The sequence below is a fragment of the Vitis vinifera genome, chromosome 18, assembly GCF_030704535.1.
Source record: "Vitis vinifera cultivar Pinot Noir 40024 chromosome 18, ASM3070453v1".
Lineage (NCBI taxonomy): Eukaryota > Viridiplantae > Streptophyta > Magnoliopsida > Vitales > Vitaceae > Vitis > Vitis vinifera.
In genome coordinates this window covers 35,444,750-35,463,316 of record NC_081822.1, presented here as the reverse complement: position 1 = coordinate 35,463,316, position 18,567 = coordinate 35,444,750, and the positions used below count along the sequence as shown (strand labels likewise).

The following is an 18,567-nucleotide window of genomic DNA, read 5'->3' as shown; positions in this document are numbered from 1 at the left end:
TTCATAATGTTTTTATTTAAAGTATTTTTAATAAAAGAGTTTTTTCTATTATTATTTTTAAAATAATCATATAGCATTTTTTATAGTATGTCGTATAACACAAAAAAAAAAAAGAAGAGAAATAATCGCTTCTAAGTAATTATACATGGATGAAGCTTTTAAAAATATATTAAACACATCATTTGTATAACGAAACAGTTTTAAACCTCTTAAACAAAAAAAAACATCTTCTCCATTTGAATTGCAAAGTTGCAACTCGTTTCTATGAAACTAGAATAATTAATAATTAGTGATCAATCAATGAAATCATTATCCGACCTTATACAAATCATTCCCCATATTATGACAACTGACCATACTCAAAATTGTTATCTTAATTATATAGACGAAAATGCTTAAAACACGACTAGTGATTGGAGTGATATGATGGATAACAAGTCAACAAGATAGTCATGAGAAAACTGTACTCAAATACGTAATTAGATTTACTTATTTGTCTCTTATGAGTAATTTAAAGATAATTGGATAATGTTTTTAGAAAACACTTTTTAAAAATAATTAAATGTTTAATAAAATTTAAATAATGTTTTTAAAAAATTAAACATGTAGAGATGACTAAAAACACTTCCAAATACTCGTTAATGCAATTTTAATATATTATCATTTTTCATGACCTTTTTAAGTTAATTAATAAAATATGGTAATAATAAATGAAAAATCCATTAACCCATCCACGTTTTCTCCATGTACAACGTCAAAATTAGTTCGTTTTTACTATTAAAGAAATTATGTAAGACTAAAAACAGCTGCTCATAAATTTTAGAACGTTAGTGAAAAAAGATAAAAAGGAAAAATAAAATAATAAAGAAAAAGCCAAAATATATGAACGTTTAAACACTATACATTCTTTTGGTATGAGCTTGGGCTTGGGGCTATAGACTTGGATACCATTTCCTTAACGACAAAGGAAAATCAGTGAAACCGAACCCAATAAAGAACAGAGAGTTGAAAAAGAGAATTAAAAAAAAAAAAAAAGAAAGGAAAAAAATCAAAACGAGTTAGACAAAAATACATTGAATTCAAAACGCGAGAGAGTGGAACAAACATTCAAATCAAGAGAGAGAAGGAGAGGAGAGAGAGGGGGCTTCTTCGTTTACGTTTAACTTTTTTTTTCTCCCGGAACCTCTCGATTCTCTGAATCTCAAAGTCTCCCAATCTCTCGCGCCTCGATCCACGCAGATCTCCGATTTCTGCTATTGTTTTTTTTTTGTTTGTCTTCGTTGAATTTTCAACCTAGGGTTTTGATTTTGTCTGTTCCAGTTGTTGCTTCGATCTCCTCGATCTCGGCTCCGAATTCACCCAGGGTTTGATTGATTGTTGGATTGTTTGATTGTTTGGTTGATCTCATGGAGGCGATCGACGAGCTCGTGCAGCTGTCAGAGTCTATGCGCCAGGCCGCGGCGCTGCTGGCGGATGAAGATGTGGACGAGAATTCGAGTTCCAGTTCTTCTCGCAGGGGTTCGACTTTTCTTAACGTTGTGGCTCTTGGAAATGTCGTAAGTTAATCTGTCCTTTTGTAGTATCTGTCTGGACTGTGGATTTGTATTTGTGGATGTTATTATTGATTTAGTGTGATTTTATTTTGGTGGTTGAATTTTGATTTATGTATTCGGAGTGATGGATCTTTGGATCTGGCTATTTTTTGGTTGTTGATGGCGTTGGTATTCAATGGGATTAAGTTCTGAAAAAGAGAGATGTTTTTAGCTCTATTTGGTTGTTTGAAAAGTGGGGGGAATGGAATTTTGAATCTTATGTTTTATGTTGTATTGGTTTCGGATACAAAAACTAAGGTGGAGAAAAGTAGAAAAAGTCATCTCATTATATGAGAAGTCGAGTTCTAAATAAATTAAAATCTAGGATTCAAAACTTTCATCTACTTTATTTTTTCATTTCCTTAATGTTAAGGACAAGGGAAGAATGCGTTTTTGGTATGTGAGAACGGTTAAAGGTGAGAAAGAAAACGTTGTTTGCATTATACTCCGTTAACTTCTTGACACTGTAACTTTTGGACGAACAATGGAATTTGAATCTATAAATTGTGTTCTCCCTAGGATTTAGGGTAAAATGATACGAATTTTGTGTTTTTTTTTTCCTTGTTTCTCAAATTTCCATTCCTATATGTTCTTTAAGCATTTTGTAATTTTATTTGATGCTCCTCATGGTTGGACCAAGTGGCAAGGGGTAAGAGTGGGGATATGGGGGTTCCATGATTGTTTGAATTAGCCAAAAAAATGTTACCTAAAAATTTGATAATGTTCTAGTTGATGAACCTTGAGAGGGATGCTTTAGAACATAAAGGGTTATGGTTAAGCAGGACTAACACATGATTTTATATGGAGTATTGGAGCTTAATTTCATGACTAGAAGTAGAAATCAGGATGTATTGGAAATCAATGGAAAAGAGATGCCCAAAGGTGGCCTGTTACGTTGGACAGATTGTCTAGAAGGGTGGGTTATTTGGGACTTCGCTCGTACAATTAGAGAGTAGGATGAATGAAAGGTAAGAATCTTCTTAGACCACTATGAGGCCACTGATGGGTTTGGACACAAGATTTTAGTCAGGTAGATGTTCAAATTTCCATTCGTATATGTTCTTTATGCATGTGGTGCTTTTACTTGAAGCCCCTCATGTTGGATCAAGAGGCAAGAGATAAGAGTGGGGATATGGTTCCATGCTTGTTTGAATTAGCCAAAAAAACGTTACCAAAAAATTTGATAAAGTTCTAGTTGATGAACCTTGAGATGGATGCTTTAGAACATAAAGGCTTATGGTTAAGCAGAATTAATGCATGTATTTATATGGAGTATTGGAGCTTAATTTCATAACTAGAAGTAGAAATCAGGATGTTTTGGAAATCAATGGAAAAGAGATGCCCAAAGGTGCCCATTTTTGTTACATTGGACAGATTGCCTGTCAGGGTGGGTAATTTGGGACTTTGCTCATACAATTAAAGAGTAGGATGAATGAAGTGGAGAACTGCATCTGAGAGTAACTGGTAATTGAATGTCTATCTAGTTAAAGGGAAGAATCTTTTATCAAAAAAAGGGGAAGAATCTTCTTAGACCAATATGAGGCCACCAATGGGTCTGGACACAAGATTTTAGTTAGGTAATCACTAAATTGTTCAAGATATGAATGTATCCAATGTGAATGCGTTGAAATGGATTGACAGAAATGCAAGAAATGATAGAGTTGTAAACGGATACATTTTTTTAGAAGCTAGATTGCTACAAGTAAAGGCATGATTGATGAAGTTGTCCAGGTGGTGATGATCTTGATACAATTTATTCCTTGAACTGAGAAAGGTAATCCACACACACACACACACACATATTGAAATGAAAAAAATATACCAAAAGCCCTAACTGAAGGTGCACCAAAGAACATTGGCCTGCCAAAGAACCCACTTATTATTTCCAAAAAGTAATAGTTTGAAGATTAGGAGAGGAGGAAGATATGAAGTGAACTCCTACTTCATTGTGAGCCAACAATAGGATGTAGGGGCCTTCTTGATACCTTCTTCCCATCCTTGTCATCAGAATTCCCCTCTGTGTTAGTCTGGGATATCACAAGTGCCTTCTGAGTTGAATCAGTAGAGTACCATATAACACTTGCGCTTTATGCTTTAGCTAAACTGGGTTAGAAGCTGGAGTCATTTATTGGAATCTACGTTCATTGTTCATCATATGGCCTTATTGTCCTACATACTGTTGTTCCTAGTCAGCTTTACTATAGATGTAGGAAGGTTAGAGGAGAGGAATTATTCATCAGACTAGCCATATTGTTGGCCTGACAAGATTAGATGTAGAAGTCCCGTTTTTAATTATTTTTCACCTATCATGATGACTACCTTTTTCCTCTCGATTAACTTGGATCTGAGAAAGGCCTTGTAAGTAAAAAAAGCCATAGCTTGGATGGTTGCTTGTGGCAAGCTTCAAAGAAAGAGATGCCTAAAGCCTTTTTTCTGTAACATGTCTGTTTTGTGACTAAGAGAGTTCATCATTTGCTCATAGATTGCCTGGGGCATTTTTCACTTAGTGGTTAGAGATTACTAGAAAAAGATAAAAGCATTTTCCATTTGGAAAAATTTATTCAAGCAAGCCTTAGTATGCCCTCTTTCACATTTCTGCTATTTTGGAAGGTTTTATTGCTGAATTTTTTGATGATTAGGAAAAGGCATCATGAAACCTTTCCATTTAAAGGTTATTGTTTCATCAGGTAGAAAGAATTTTAGAACTTCCGTGAATGAGCTTCATGAGATTTACTCCATTTTGTGTGGACTTAAAGTCTTTTCTCTCTTGATGGTTTGTTTCACTACTGAATCCTCAATCACGATAATGGTCCCCAAGAATTTTTATCAGCTGACTAGGAGGTGTGAGAGCCTAATTAAGGTAGTATGGCTTGATCATGTGGTACTTGTTTTATGAGTGTTGAAATTGATTAATTGAATTGCTGAATGGATCTTATTTTTCTGTTTTTTGTTTCTTAAGTATGCTTGTATTATGCAACAGTAGTTTTTGGTTCTATGAAGATCCTGATAGTTTTTTCCCTGTTTCTGCACTAATTACTTAGGGTGCTGGTAAATCTGCAGTTTTGAACAGTTTGATTGGACATCCTGTTTTGGTAAGTTACATTCCTTTGTGTGATTTTGCACATCTTTACTCATGGGAGTTGATTAAAGTTTTTTTGTTTATCCTGACATTTCTTTCCTTTTTTTTCATCCAGCCTACTGGAGAAAATGGTGCTACTCGGGCTCCAATATGTATTGATTTACAAAAGGATGGTTCCCTAAGCAGCAAGTCAATCATCTTACAAATTGACAACAAATCTCAACAAGTTTCTGCAAGTTAGTACTTTTAATAAACTCCATGTAACCTTTGTCTTCAGGGGCTTAGTGATTTAACATGGCTTATTTTTTCATTGAACCTTAGTATGAGAAACCTTCACTGGTCTTATGATGACATAATGGAATTCTGATTAATTTTTTTTTTCATTATTAAAACTTACAAAAAAAGAAAAACCATGAATTTTAAGCACAAGCAAAGGATGAGAAATCCTTCCAAAAATACAAAGGATGATAAAAAAAGGGAATACCTAACAAAAGGAGTAAGATAGCTATACAAATCAAGGATTAAACTAGAAACTGTACATAATATGCCAACAATATGCAACTCAAAGGAGTAAAAAATCCCTTACAAAAGGAACCATTTGGTTGGCTCCACGTTCTGTCTAATTGATCCGAAATATCATTAACTGAACATAGGGACCAAGAGAAGGAACAACCAAAGGTGCTAGGTAGATCTAGGATTCAAAGAAGCCACATGTTGTATTTCCAAACCTTGGCTTGTGACAACCCTCCAAAGGAGCTAAAATCTCTATCTCAGCCAATCCCTCTCAAACTGGTTTAGAGAAGGCTTTCAATACTTTATAATGGTGATCCCAAATCACACCTCAAATTCCTAGCTGGCTGGGGTTACTTAGAGCAAACCTATCAAAGTGTAACTTAATGAAACCCATTGAATTGAATTCCATTATTATTTATAGTTATTTCCAATTTTCCTTTAGGTTAACTTTATGATATTGGTATCACTTATGTAGTGATTTGAGAAAAGTTGACCATGCGATAAAAATATAACACTATTTTCTGCTTGTTTGAAAAATTAGGGACAATAAGAATGTTTAAGTGCATGAAGTTAAGGTGTTAAAGGCTGTTAGATTTGAAGGCAAAAGCATACTGACATAGAAGGTCAGGCATATAGCCAGTAGCATGAGGGGAGATTTCTGAATTTGCACCATGGTTGAGTTTAATAATTAGCTTTCCATTTGGATGCATTCTTGATTTATGAAGAACCTTGAAAATGCATTATTGGATTGTTATGGTTGTTATTTAACTTCTCTGTTTGTCTTATTACAGGTGCTCTTCGACATTCTCTCCAGGACAGGCTGAGTAAGGGTGCCTCAGGCAAGAGCCGAGATGAAATATATTTGAAGCTACGGACAAGTACAGGTTGGTAATATTGGATGGTTTGGAGTCTTTTCTTATTAATCATTGGATAGATGTGTGGGTTCTATAGCTTAGTTTTCTGAGAGATTGCATTATTATCAAATTGGAATTGTATATAAACTTTTGTAAGTATTGCATTAATAGCATTCACTTAGCTTAGGGATATACATGAAATTTGGAAATGCAAGTATATGGAGTTACCTTCTGTGGAAGCATGTGCAATTAGAGTAACATAACTACAACTAGATAGTTTAGTAACAAGAATTATTGTCTGGTAAGCCCTGAATGCTGATATGGTCCTTTGCATTGCTTGCCTTATATAGACTGGAAAAAAGTTTTAGCAATGTGCACATGTAGGCAGTCTATTGTTGATTGCATTTTCTTTCTTAAAAAAATGATTACAAGTTAACTTCAACTTTAGTTTGAGATCATTGGCTTTTTACATATAATTTTTAGTTTGTTCATTTGGTCTAGTTCTTTAATTTCTAATCTAACACGATTTATTCACAGCACCTCCTCTGAAACTGGTTGATTTGCCTGGATTGGATCAACGGATTATGGATGAGACATTGGTAAGTGGTGGCTATTGTTCTATTCCACATCACAATTTAGAGATTTATGTATGGCTGAGCATTTATGTAAGACGGACAAAAGTCTAATGTCTCACATCAGTTGATTACCAATGTTGGTTGGACGTTATATGTGGGACTAATACCCCCATTAGCTTAAGCTTTTGGGAGTGTATGTGGTCCCATATCATTTGGTATTAAAGTGAGGTTTGGCCAAGCTCACCTTGTGCTTGCTGATGTGGGCTTCAACAATTGAGTGAGGGTGTCTGATGTAGGACAAACGGAAGTCCAATGTTCTACATTAGTTAATTACCGGTATTGGTTGGGCCTTATGTGTGGGGCTACCTCTACCCCCCATTAGCTTAAGCTTTTGGGAGTGGATGTGGTCTCGCATCAGTTTATCAGTTTATCTTATTGATTTCTCTTTAGTATTCTTGGTGATATGATTACCTAGTCTACTTATTGTATATGATGGATGCTAAATTTGTATGCTCAAAGCCATAAATAATAGTGTTAATAATGCTTTGGCTGGTCCTCTTGTTTTAGGTGAGTGACTATGCTCAGCACAATGATGCCATTTTGCTGGTTATTGTACCTGCTGCCCAGGCACCCGAAATTGCTTCATCTCGAGCTCTCAAAATTGCCAAGGAATATGATGGAGATGGTAATCTCAATATTTTTTAAAATGAGTTTTCTATTCATTTTTTTTTCTTATCTAATTAATTAATTTATTTGTATGTAGGTACAAGAACAATCGGTGTAATTAGTAAAATAGATCAAGCTGCATCAGACCAGAAAATCCTTGCTGCTGTTCAGGCTCTCCTGTTAAATCAGGGTCCTAGAAGTACATCTGAAATGCCATGGGTTGCTTTAATTGGGCAATCTGTTTCAATTGCCTCTGCACAGTCTGGATCTGTTGGTTCTGAGAACTCGTTAGAAACTGCTTGGAGGGCTGAGAGTGAGAGTCTTAAATCCATACTGACGGGAGCCCCTCAAAGTAAGCTTGGGAGAATAGCTTTAGTGGATGCCCTGGCTCAGCAGATACGCAGTCGTATGAAAGTCCGACTTCCAAACCTCCTTTCTGGGTACATGTTTTCGAGAAATTGTTCAATATATATTTTTTTCTTTTGTCTTTTCTACTGGTTCTCTTCTTTTTTCTTTTCATGTAATGTCCCTTTTTTTTGAGCTTCCGTCATTTTTTTTTTACTGAAATATGGTTACTTTGTATGATAAAAGCATTGCCTCTATATAGTTTATTTTTTAAAAAAACAATTTTTAAATAATGGATTTAGGATGTAAGATAAGTGACTGAGAATTTCTTCATAGACATCTTTTCAAAGACAATGTTCAGCAAGCGATTTTGTGTTTTAAAATATGTAAAAATGATAAAACAAATTTTCTAACTTACTGAAATATGGTTACTTTGTATGATAAAAGCATTGCCTCTATATAGTTTATTTTTTTAAAAAACAATTTTTAAATAATGGATTTAGGATGTAAGATAAGTGACTGAAAATTTCTTCATAGACATCTTTTCAAAGACAATGTTCACCAAGCGATTTTGTGTTTTAAAATATGTAAAAATGATAAAACAAATTTTCTAACTTACTGAAGCTGTAGGTTGGTAATCATATTTGCCTCTCTTGTACAATAGTATTTTCTGATTCAAGTTCTGTGAGTATTTGCATTGTAGAGTGCTGCTCACATCCCACTTGACCCATTGCATCGGATAGGTTTTCATTTGTTAACAATTCCATATCTCAGTGTACTACTACAACTTTGATATGATACCTCATTTCTAATCAGTTGGTCATAAACTTCTTCTGATACCACAGCTCAGGAACACATATAGATTTTTCGTCTCTGGACTATGGCAGTTATTCTCCTTGAGTTCCTAATATCTCCATTTCTTTACCCTTCTGTAGGTTACAAGGAAAGTCCCAAATAGTTGGGGATGAGTTAGCAAGGCTTGGTGAACAAATGGTCCATAGTTCTGAAGGCACTAGGGCTATAGCTTTGGAACTTTGCCGTGAATTTGAGGATAAGTTCCTCCTGCACATTGCAGGGGGTGAGGTGAGTCAATTTTTTAATGTGTGCACATTCTCTTGCAAATACTAATATTTTTATATGCAAAACTAGGGAAGAATATACCTCCTTACTGCCAAAAATGCTCATACAAATCTGTTAATGGATATTAAAATGAAAGAGGTTAGAAAATGTATAGATGAGATGATCTTTGGTTTTCAGAGTATGAAATTAAGAAAATTGCCCATCAGAAAAAAAAAAAAAAAGAAAAGAAAAAGAAAAAGAAAAAAGAAGAAGAAGGAAGGTGGTTTTCAGAGAATTCTGCTATTGCAAAGGAATGCTTGGTTAGAACAAATGCCCCATTTTCTCAGTATCGTTCAGTCAAAAATTGAGAAGGAATGAACAGTTTAGGAGTAGTGGCGCATAGATTGTATTTTTATATCACATGTTTTGGGATTTCTCAGATGTATGTGAAAAAGAGTGGTAGCATTGTTGTAACTATGAAAGCATATATCTCTTTTCTTCTGTTTTTGCATGGAATATGGTTTTGAGCTGCCATGTTTATATCACATATTTTGGGATTTCTCAGATGGATGTCAAAAAAGTGTTTTTGTGTTTTTTTTTTTTTTTTTTTTTTGATAACCTGTTTTAATAAGAATGAGATTGAAAAAAAGAGGGAGGCAGATGAGCAGGTTAGCCTCTTTTTTGTAACTCTGCCTGACTAGAAAATTTCTGACCTTGAGTTTCTAGGATTATGAGAAATTGAATTAGTCATGGTGGGAATTTGAATCATTCTCACAGTATTATAAACTGCTCAATGGCATTCATAGCACGCCACTGTCCTATCATTCTCATAGTATGATAAACCGTGCAATGGAATTCAATATCATAATTCTTTCCTATCCTGTGCTTATAGTTATAGCAATATTTAGTGCTATGATTATTCGTTCTTAAATTTTATATGTTACATTTACGTGGCAGGGTGCTGGTTGGAAGGTCGTTGCCAGTTTTGAGGGGAATTTTCCTAACAGGATCAAGCAGCTCCCTTTAGACAGGCATTTTGACATCAACAATGTCAAAAGGGTATCTACCATTGTGTTGTTCGGTCTCAATTTTATACTATATTTTGGATTATTTTTGAGGTCTAATTACTTTGAGTGATTTTCCCCCATTTGGTCACAGATTGTGTTAGAAGCTGATGGTTATCAACCATATCTTATATCTCCTGAGAAAGGTTTGAGATCGTTAATAAAAGGTGTCTTGGAGCTTGCAAAAGAGCCATCACGGCTTTGTGTTGATGAGGTAAGGATAATTATTCATAACTTCTGAGTTTCCCCTTCTTTTGAAGAATGGATTTGAATAGCCTTGCGGAGTTGCTTTCGATATTTCAGATGCTTTGCTGCTTCTGCCTTCTTTGTGTAAATGTTCAGTCTTCATGCTCCTCTTTGATACCATAATTCAAATTTCACCCCTGATAACTTGATGATACTGCCACAACCCTCTTTGTTCTAGAAAAACTATAGCCATTCTGGAGGGGTAATTTGACAACTTTTTTTTTTTTTTTTTTTAATTGAAAACAAACATATTCATTACATTGAATGGAAAATAAAAGTTGGATGTATAAACCTTCTGGAATGTGCAAGCGAATCAGAGAATAGAAATGTATGCACAAACTATAAGCAGAAAAAGAATATGCGCACATTACAAATGCTCTATGCAATTAGGGAGGAAAGAAGCCTCCAATAGAATAAACTAACTGGTTTGCTCCTTGTTTGGGTAATTGTTCTAGCTTGATTAGCTGAGCAAAGGAACCCAAGATAAGAGCATTCCATTTTGTGAAAACAGTCATTGAACTTCTATGAGCCTCTCTTCTAACAGGCGGCCTAAGAAATAACAACAGAAAAATCTCTTTCTAAATTGAGGTTGGATTGACACAAATATTTACCCTGTAAGCCCCCTAGTAATGTTAGTATCTTTGCCTTTGGTAGCTAAACCCAGTACAGCAGGTTTAGATAAGCCCTTTGTACTGCACCATAGCTTGTGTTCCTAATTGTTTAGGATTACCTAAAGAATGACCTTTAAAATTTAACTTAATGGAGGTAACCAATCATACATAGTCTTCCCAGGTGATCTCTTGGAGGAGCAAACATTTTTCCTATCTAGCAATAGAAAGTTCAAAGAAGTACTTGCAAAAGGATAAGTGACAGATGCTCAAAAGGAGGACGAGGAGTAAATTATTTCAAGTAGCCTCCATGGACCTCCATCTATCCTCAAAGATACTAGCATTTCTCTCTGCAGTTTTACCAATGAATCTTTCATTCTTTATTTTGCCACCACCTTTTTTATCGTCGTATGTATTTCCAAATAGGAAACCCTATACATACTTTTAATGATACTCAAACCTTTGCCTAATACTTGAATTTTCCCTTTGTTATTTGATGTCTATGTGGCCCATTGAATGGAATTCTTTAACCACCTACTGTGTTTGTTGCATACTGATGACTATGAAACATAGGTGCACCGTGTCCTGGTAGATGTAGTTTCTGCTGCTGCAAATGCTACGCCAGGTCTGGGGAGATATCCTCCTTTCAAGAGAGAGGTATATTTTCTTTGATTGCGCACCTGTTCTTGTGCTGGCAGTATTTATTTATATATTCAGGATTGTGCGTAATTTTAATCCTTCATACCTAAAAAATCTATTCGATTTTTTATTTTATTTTTTTATTTTTTATTTTTTATTTTTATTAGGTTGTGGCAATTGCAACTGCTGCACTAGATGTGTTCAAGAATGAAGCTAAGAAAATGGTGGTTGCCCTAGTGGATATGGAGCGAGCTTTTGTGCCCCCTCAACACTTCATTCGTTTGGTGCAAAGAAGGTACTGGGAATATGATATAAGCCTATATTTTTGGATCCATTGTCAATAAGTAGAAACTTTTGAGCTATTATTGTTACTGTTTCAGTAAACTCAAAAAAAAACATTCTTAGGCCATATCTATGTTTTAGACTGTCGAACTTAAAAATCATAGAGTAGCCATTTCATGTTTACAAATTTAATACATCCTATTTGATGGATTTTTCACCTCATGTTTAGGAATTAAAAATACCTTGTTTGATGGATTTATTCATCTCTCTCTCTCTCTCTCCATCTCGCCATCTCTTCCTGGTTTGCCATTGTCATATGCTGCTGTTTACATGTATGCTATAATGCCAGTGATCTCAATATATTGAGTGGCTTATGTTTGCCTACGGTTTATCTATTTGATTTATGTGCTTAATTTATATTAGGATGGAGAGACAGCGACGGGAAGAAGAGCTGAAGAACCGATCCTCAAAAAAAGGACATGAGGCAGAGCAATCGATTTTGAATAGGGTATAATATTTTTCTCTAATCCAAATATGAGTAAGAATTATTTTAAAAATATTGCTGAGTTACCAAAGTTGCATGAGTGGTCATCTTGTTATGATGCAGTTCTTTTCTTTGTATAAATCATTGTAGTTTGATGGAGTTAATGCCTCCTTTCTCTTAGTTCCTTTCCAATCATTTGTCAAAAAGAATCCCATTCTTACTGTCTACTATGCCCTTATACTTAGGCAACTAGTCCTCAAACTGGTGGTCAGCAATCCGGAGGAAGTTTGAAATCAATGAAGGATAAATCTGGTCAGTCAGAAAAAGAAACACAAGAGGGCTCAGCTTTGAAGATAGCTGGTCCTGGTGGTGAGATCACAGCAGGTATGCTTCTGTACAGCTCAGTATTAGGCTAGTAATTTTACTGATAGTGAGTTGCTTTTGTCTCTCCTTTTGAGGATCCTCAGTTCAGTGTTTTGTGGGGTGTGTGTGTTTCCCTATATAATGGCTAGACCCCTCTTAGGATTGTGTTAATTTTTATAGCATCAAAGATCCCAAAAAGCAATAACATTTGGGGATGTAACATTTCCTTAAATGGTAGTATGTTTCTATATGGTAGCTTCAGCTTTTGAGGAAAAATTTTCTAGTTACAGAGGTTCTAAGTCATTTCTATACCTTTCCTTTTTGGTCATGTTTAAGTTTTCTTTGATTGGTATTTCCTTATTTGTTTGTCAACTGAAATGATCTGTGTGGGCTGTGCCTTTGTCAAGTTCTCTTACCCATTTCATTTTTCATAAGTTATAGAGTGTCTCCTGTGTGTAGTGTCTTCCTTGTGACTAAATGCACTTGGCACAAGAATTTATTGTGTGAAGGGCAGGTGATGCCTTGAGCACATGGATACCTTTTTGATATTTGTTGTGGTTGTCGTATCTGTACAGGCATGTGCAGAACTTGATGCTTACTGGTACAACTATATATTTCTAAGGAATATAATATAAAATAGAATCTGTTTTGATAATTTACAATCTGTGTGTATGAACTTCTAGCCAATTCTTGAATCTGTTATATCACGTTATCAAGCTTCCAAGGATATCTGAAGTCACCCTTACATGTATAATGGCATGTATTGTGCATCTTCTCTTGTATCAACATCTCTCTCTCTCTCTCTCTCTCTCTCTCTCTCTCTCCAACCTTTTACTTTATACATATACAGGCTTTCTATTGAAGAAAAGTGAAAAAACTAATGGATGGAGCAGGCGATGGTTTGTTTTAAATGAAAAGACTGGCAAGGTTAGTAAAGTATCAGTTCATCACTGGATGTGCCCTTTTTGTATTCTTTCATTGGTTCTTTGCACCATTTTTGTCTCCATCAAATGTATCATTGAATTTTAAAATGACAGAGTGCCGTATTTCATCAATATGGTTGTCTTTTTGTTTCACAGCTTGGTTACACCAAAAAGCAAGAGGAAAGGCATTTCCGTGGTGTCATCACTTTAGAGGTATGGATTGCAATAAATACCAATAACCAGAATTTTTTGTCCTGTTGTGGCCAAAATTTTAACCATTGTAAATATTGAAAGCAAAGTTGGGTTTATATTGGAGGCTAATATATCTGAGTGTGCATGTAGGCCAACTCCATTTTTTTTTGAATTATAACAAGTGAATGTTTTCTACAGCTTTTTTCTTGATTGCTCTTTGGAAATTTCATTTTTTAAAGTAGTATCTAGGATAGAAAAGTTTCGGAAATCACCTTACTTGAATATTCTTGAAGAGTTGACCATCATTTTGGACTTTTTGTGTCATCTCTGTTTGTTTCTTGAAAATAGTGGCACTCTTGTGTAATTGTTGTTTACATTTCATAGTTTCTTGATTCAAGTGTGCACAACTGCTTGCTCCCTGCCAAAATGATTTTGAAGGAAAAGTTTCTTCCTCAAGTGTTTTGATTTGGTTGAGAGCTCACGATGAGGTGAACATCAATTCAATGCTTTGAGATTCAAGAGAAAGGAAACCTCTCTCTCTGGATATTTGCTTTTTGTGCAAAATGAGTGACAAGACTGTTTGCCTCTTTTTCTTGCATTCTTCTTTCATCATCACACTATGTCATAAAAAGTGGTACATTGCTATGAGAAATCCTTTCATAAAGTATTTCTTATAGCTAAGAAACTAACAGTGGGTGGATCGTTTTGAATTTCATTTTAGTGGTTCCATTAGTTAAGGAAATTAGGGTCATTATTGGTACTCTCTAGTTTCTTATTGTATTTATATACATATTTTTTTGATAAATTTCTTATTGTATTTACACACACACACACACACACACACATATATATATTGTTTGTTTGTTTTCATTTTGGTTTTTCCCTTTTTTAAAGGTTTGCTTTGGCCTATGTTGGGACTTTAACCTAGAACCTCTCACATCCCCACCTCAACCACTTTCCTTTATTCCTATACATCTTACCATACTAAAATTTATTTTTATACTAAAATTAGTTATGAGCCATGGCACCAAGCTGGAACCTTGAAAGGTTATGAACCATGGAACCAGGTTGGTTCCTTGAAAAGTTTACTAGATACCGGAGAACCTTTTCCTTTATATTTATCTACGTGCACAAATTTGAGACTTGTCCCTATTTTAAACAGGCAAATAGTCTTCTAAACGTTTTTGAAAATTGGGTCATAACCTTCCTTATCCAAACACTAGGCATGGATGGAAAACCAATTGTGATACACTGTATGGTGGATTTTGTTTTCAGTAAGAAAGGAGTGTTTTAAATAATTTTGATTTATTTTACATTGCCTTTGTGACTACCATGTTTTGATAAGAATAATTATATTATGACCATAAAAATGCATTCTTGCTATAGAGTGGATTATTATTAAAATTTTGGATTTCTGTGCAAGTTATTGAACATGCCTCATTTCATTTATGTGCCGTGCAGGAATGTAACGTAGAGGAGGTTTCAGATGAGGAAGAACCTCCCCGAAAAAGTTCGAAGGATAAGAAGGCCAATGGGCCTGATTCAGGAAAGAACACCAGTCTTGTTTTCAAGATAACGAGCAAGGTTCCATATAAAACAGTTTTGAAAGGTTTGTTCTTGTCCTAGTTCATTGTGCTCTACTTAGGTGGATAGTCCTCTGGTTTTTGTTTTGACTTACAATTTTAAATAAAACAAATTTTTAATTAATCTTGCAGCCCACAGTGCTGTGGTGCTTAAGGCAGAGAGTATGGCAGATAAAGTTGAATGGGTAAACAAGATAAGCAGTGTTATTCAACCTTCCAAAGGGGGTCAAATGAAAGGGGCATCCACTGAAGGTGGTCTTACCATGAGGCAAAGTCTTTCTGATGGTTCCCTGGTGAGTTTTTCACTCGTGCCTTCTGCCTGCTGTCTCTTGTAGTGTATATGCTTCGGCTTTGTGAATTGTGTTTAAATGCTAAAATCTCTTGAAAATTTAATGACATTTGTGCCTGATGCGATTCTAGTTATTGGTAGATTAACTTTTGAAATTTCTTTAGTTTGGGACTGCTGTTTATCTTTTGGACATTGAAGCTCCTATTGACATTTTTTTTTAAAATTATGCCTTAAATAAGCAATTTAGTTCCCCTATATTATGGTTCCTTGTATGATTGTTGATCTGAAATTGCTTTTCAGGATACAATGGTCCGAAGACCTGCCGACCCAGAAGAAGAACTTCGATGGATGTCTCAAGAAGTGCGTGGCTATGTTGAAGCGGTTTTAAACAGTCTGGCTGCTAATGTCCCTAAAGTAAGCACTTGTCCCTGAATTCTCATTTTTGCATCTTTACATCTGGTCACTTACAAATGCTTGAATATGTGATCGATTGGTTGGCAGGCAGTTGTTCTTTGCCAAGTTGAGAAAGCTAAGGAAGACATGCTAAATCAGTTGTACAGCTCAATCAGGTAAAGAGATATTCCCATATAAATAAACAACCCATACACAAACTCATCCTTTACTTTTTATTTGTATAATGTAAAGGCGGAATTTGATCCTAGTCAGTACCATGCACTAGCAGGCCTGAGAGTCGTTTTTTCTGCTCTCCCTTCTATGCCAATGGCATGAATTCTCTTTGTGTATGCAATGATTGATCAAATGAAGTTCTTTATTATAACTGTCCTAGGAAATATATCATGTCTCCTTTCTGTTTGTCTGGACAGCGCACAAAGCACAGCAAGGATCGAAGAGCTCCTTCTAGAGGATCAGAATGTAAAGCGTAGGAGGGAGCGCTACCAGAAGCAGTCCTCCCTCCTTTCAAAACTAACTCGCCAACTCAGCATTCATGACAATCGGGCAACTGCTGCCTCTAGCTGGTCAAATGGTGTTGGTGGAGCAGGTATGAAATGGGAAGTATATGAAGTTTATGCCTCCATTGCCTCTTTTTAAACACAAATTCCTAGCTCTCTCTTTGCTAATTTCTGCATCAAGTCCAAGAATTTCAAACCATTATTAGGACAAGGAAGAAAACACTGACTTTTTTTTGTCTTCGGTTTGATAAAACTTGTATACAAATGTGGCTGATTTCAGAATAGATCAGAACACACAGGGATCAATGAATTAATGCTCGCTCTTACTGCTTTTGGAAACATATACAGAGAAACTCTTTTTGGAAAACATAATCAAACAAGTCTCTTGGCTTGAAGAACTTTATTCTCAATTCTAGAAAAAAATGAATTTTGTAAAATGAATGGTATCTTTTTGTGTTTTTGGATGCTGATGAGTTCAATGAGGACGGTTTTTGCTAGGAACTTTAGGTCCATTTAATAGGAAGATAGGGTTTGGCTTGAACATCTAATCATGATTGTAGCTATTGGACCTAGGATATCTTGATCTGTTCGAACTTAGTCATTTCTTTTTACTCTTACAACTAATATTAGGGAAGCAAATCTAGCTATCATTTTCAAGTTAGTACAATTATGTTAAAAATTTCATTTTTTCCCTTTCTCATTATGCTTTTCAAATTTCTGTGTCTTTTCCTTTTTCATTTTACAAACTCTCCATTTCACTGTGGTCCATGGAATCCCCCTATTTGAAATTCTGAAAAATTTGGTTTTTACTTCATTTGCAGAAAGCAGCCCAAAAACCAGTGGTCCATCCGGTGGTGATGACTGGAGATCAGCATTTGATGCTGCAGCCAATGGACCTGTTGACTACAACTCTGATTTGTCTCGGTCTGGTTCTAATGGTCACAGTCGGCATTACAGTGACCCAGCACAGAATGGTGATGTCAGCTCCGGCTCAAACTCCAGCCGCCGTACTCCCAACCGGCGGCCGCCAGCACCACCCCCGTCAGGTTCCTCAGGTTACAAATTTTTTTAGATGTCGGACCGATCAAATTGACCATTCATATATTCAACACATTCCTTGTGGCCAAAGATCTGCTCTTTGCACTTCATGATCCCACCATTTGGCCAAAGCTCAGATTCTATTGCAGAATCTACAGAGAGTAAAACAGGGTGCTTGTGTACATAGAAAGGCTACAGTCCCATAATATCAGTTTTTTTTACGACGTGCCCACATTGGATTCAAGGCATACTTGAAATCCATTTATCATTATATTCCTCTATTCAATATTTTTCTTTTGGAGGTTTTCTTTTCTATTTTGGGGTTTCACTCATTTTTGGAAGCTAGAGATGTAATTTGCATGTATTCCATTCTCATTTCATGTACACTTTTCCATCTTTGATGGATCTGTAACATTTGGATTATGGCCTCTTTGAAGGCGGGACACACCCATATTATCACTTAAAAGTCCCTTGTTTTGGTACTCAGAAACCAATTACTTAATGGTTGTTACCCTTTGGGGGTTCAGATTCTTAGTGTGATGATGATAATCTCATTTATTTTCTGACCGCTCGTTTTATTAGAATCCAAGCTTTATAGCCGTTTGTTTCATGCCATGGAGTGGTTGGTATATTCAGAGTTTCCTTTTTCTATTGATCAGTGTTCAAACAGAACAGGCGGAAGATGAAACAAATGGAGAAAATGTTGAATATTATAAAAATATTGAAGAAAATAATACTATCAATATTTATACAAATGAGAGAAGTCAGGTCTTTTTTTCTGCACATATTTTGCAGCATTGTCCTCGAAGAACTTGGAATGATTTTGAAGGAGGTTGAAAATATTTCATAATGGGAATGATTTAAAAGAGGTTAAAATGTTTTATAACATGTGATTATATTTTCATTTTTGTAAAAACTAGTATGGTGAATTATTGGTATGATAAATTTTTGAAAATCAATATAAAAAAATTAGAAAAAATCACATTTTTATTGTATATTTATGTTTTTAAAAAATCAAAACATTTTTTTACTTGAGTTAATTTCATGGGGTTTAGTATAAGACAATTTGCTTCAAATTTCATTAATTAACATTCTTATAAATATTTCATTTTAAAAATAAAAATTTATTTTTAAATTTTTTTTGGTAAATGTGTTTAATAACCAAAATGTTTTTATATCAAAAATAAATTTTATAAACAAAATATCTATTAAGGTACTAACGGAATAGATTTAAAGCCACCAGTGGGTTAATGTATCCCGTT

The 18,567-nt window shown here is 35.1% G+C and overlaps 1 protein-coding gene across 1 annotated transcript; it reads left to right on the top strand.

The window, feature by feature from the left end:
• Positions 1-968: 968 nt before the first annotated feature.
• LOC100255051 (dynamin-2A) lies at positions 969-17,868 on the top strand. The gene is made up of 22 exons (XM_002271249.4): positions 969-1,556; positions 4,634-4,684; positions 4,787-4,907; positions 5,976-6,068; positions 6,576-6,637; positions 7,181-7,298; positions 7,377-7,719; positions 8,560-8,707; positions 9,641-9,742; positions 9,842-9,961; positions 11,175-11,258; positions 11,408-11,535; positions 11,946-12,030; positions 12,252-12,390; positions 13,220-13,296; positions 13,449-13,505; positions 14,946-15,093; positions 15,200-15,360; positions 15,657-15,770; positions 15,858-15,925; positions 16,181-16,356; positions 17,089-17,868. The coding sequence occupies exons 1-22, from the start codon at positions 1,407-1,409 to the stop codon at positions 17,337-17,339; spliced, it is 2,796 nt and encodes a 931-aa protein (XP_002271285.1). The 5' UTR covers positions 969-1,406; the 3' UTR covers positions 17,340-17,868.
• Positions 17,869-18,567: the final 699 nt, after the last annotated feature.

Coding starts and splice junctions, on each gene's coding strand:
- LOC100255051 (XM_002271249.4), top strand. CDS start 1,407: ATGGAGGCGATCGACGAGCTCGTGCAGCTGTCAGAGTCTATGCGCCAG. Junction 1,557..4,633: donor TTGTGGCTCTTGGAAATGTC/GTAAGTTAATCT, acceptor CTAATTACTTAG/GGTGCTGGTAAATCTGCAGT. Junction 15,926..16,180: donor CAGTTGTACAGCTCAATCAG/GTAAAGAGATAT, acceptor TTGTCTGGACAG/CGCACAAAGCACAGCAAGGA.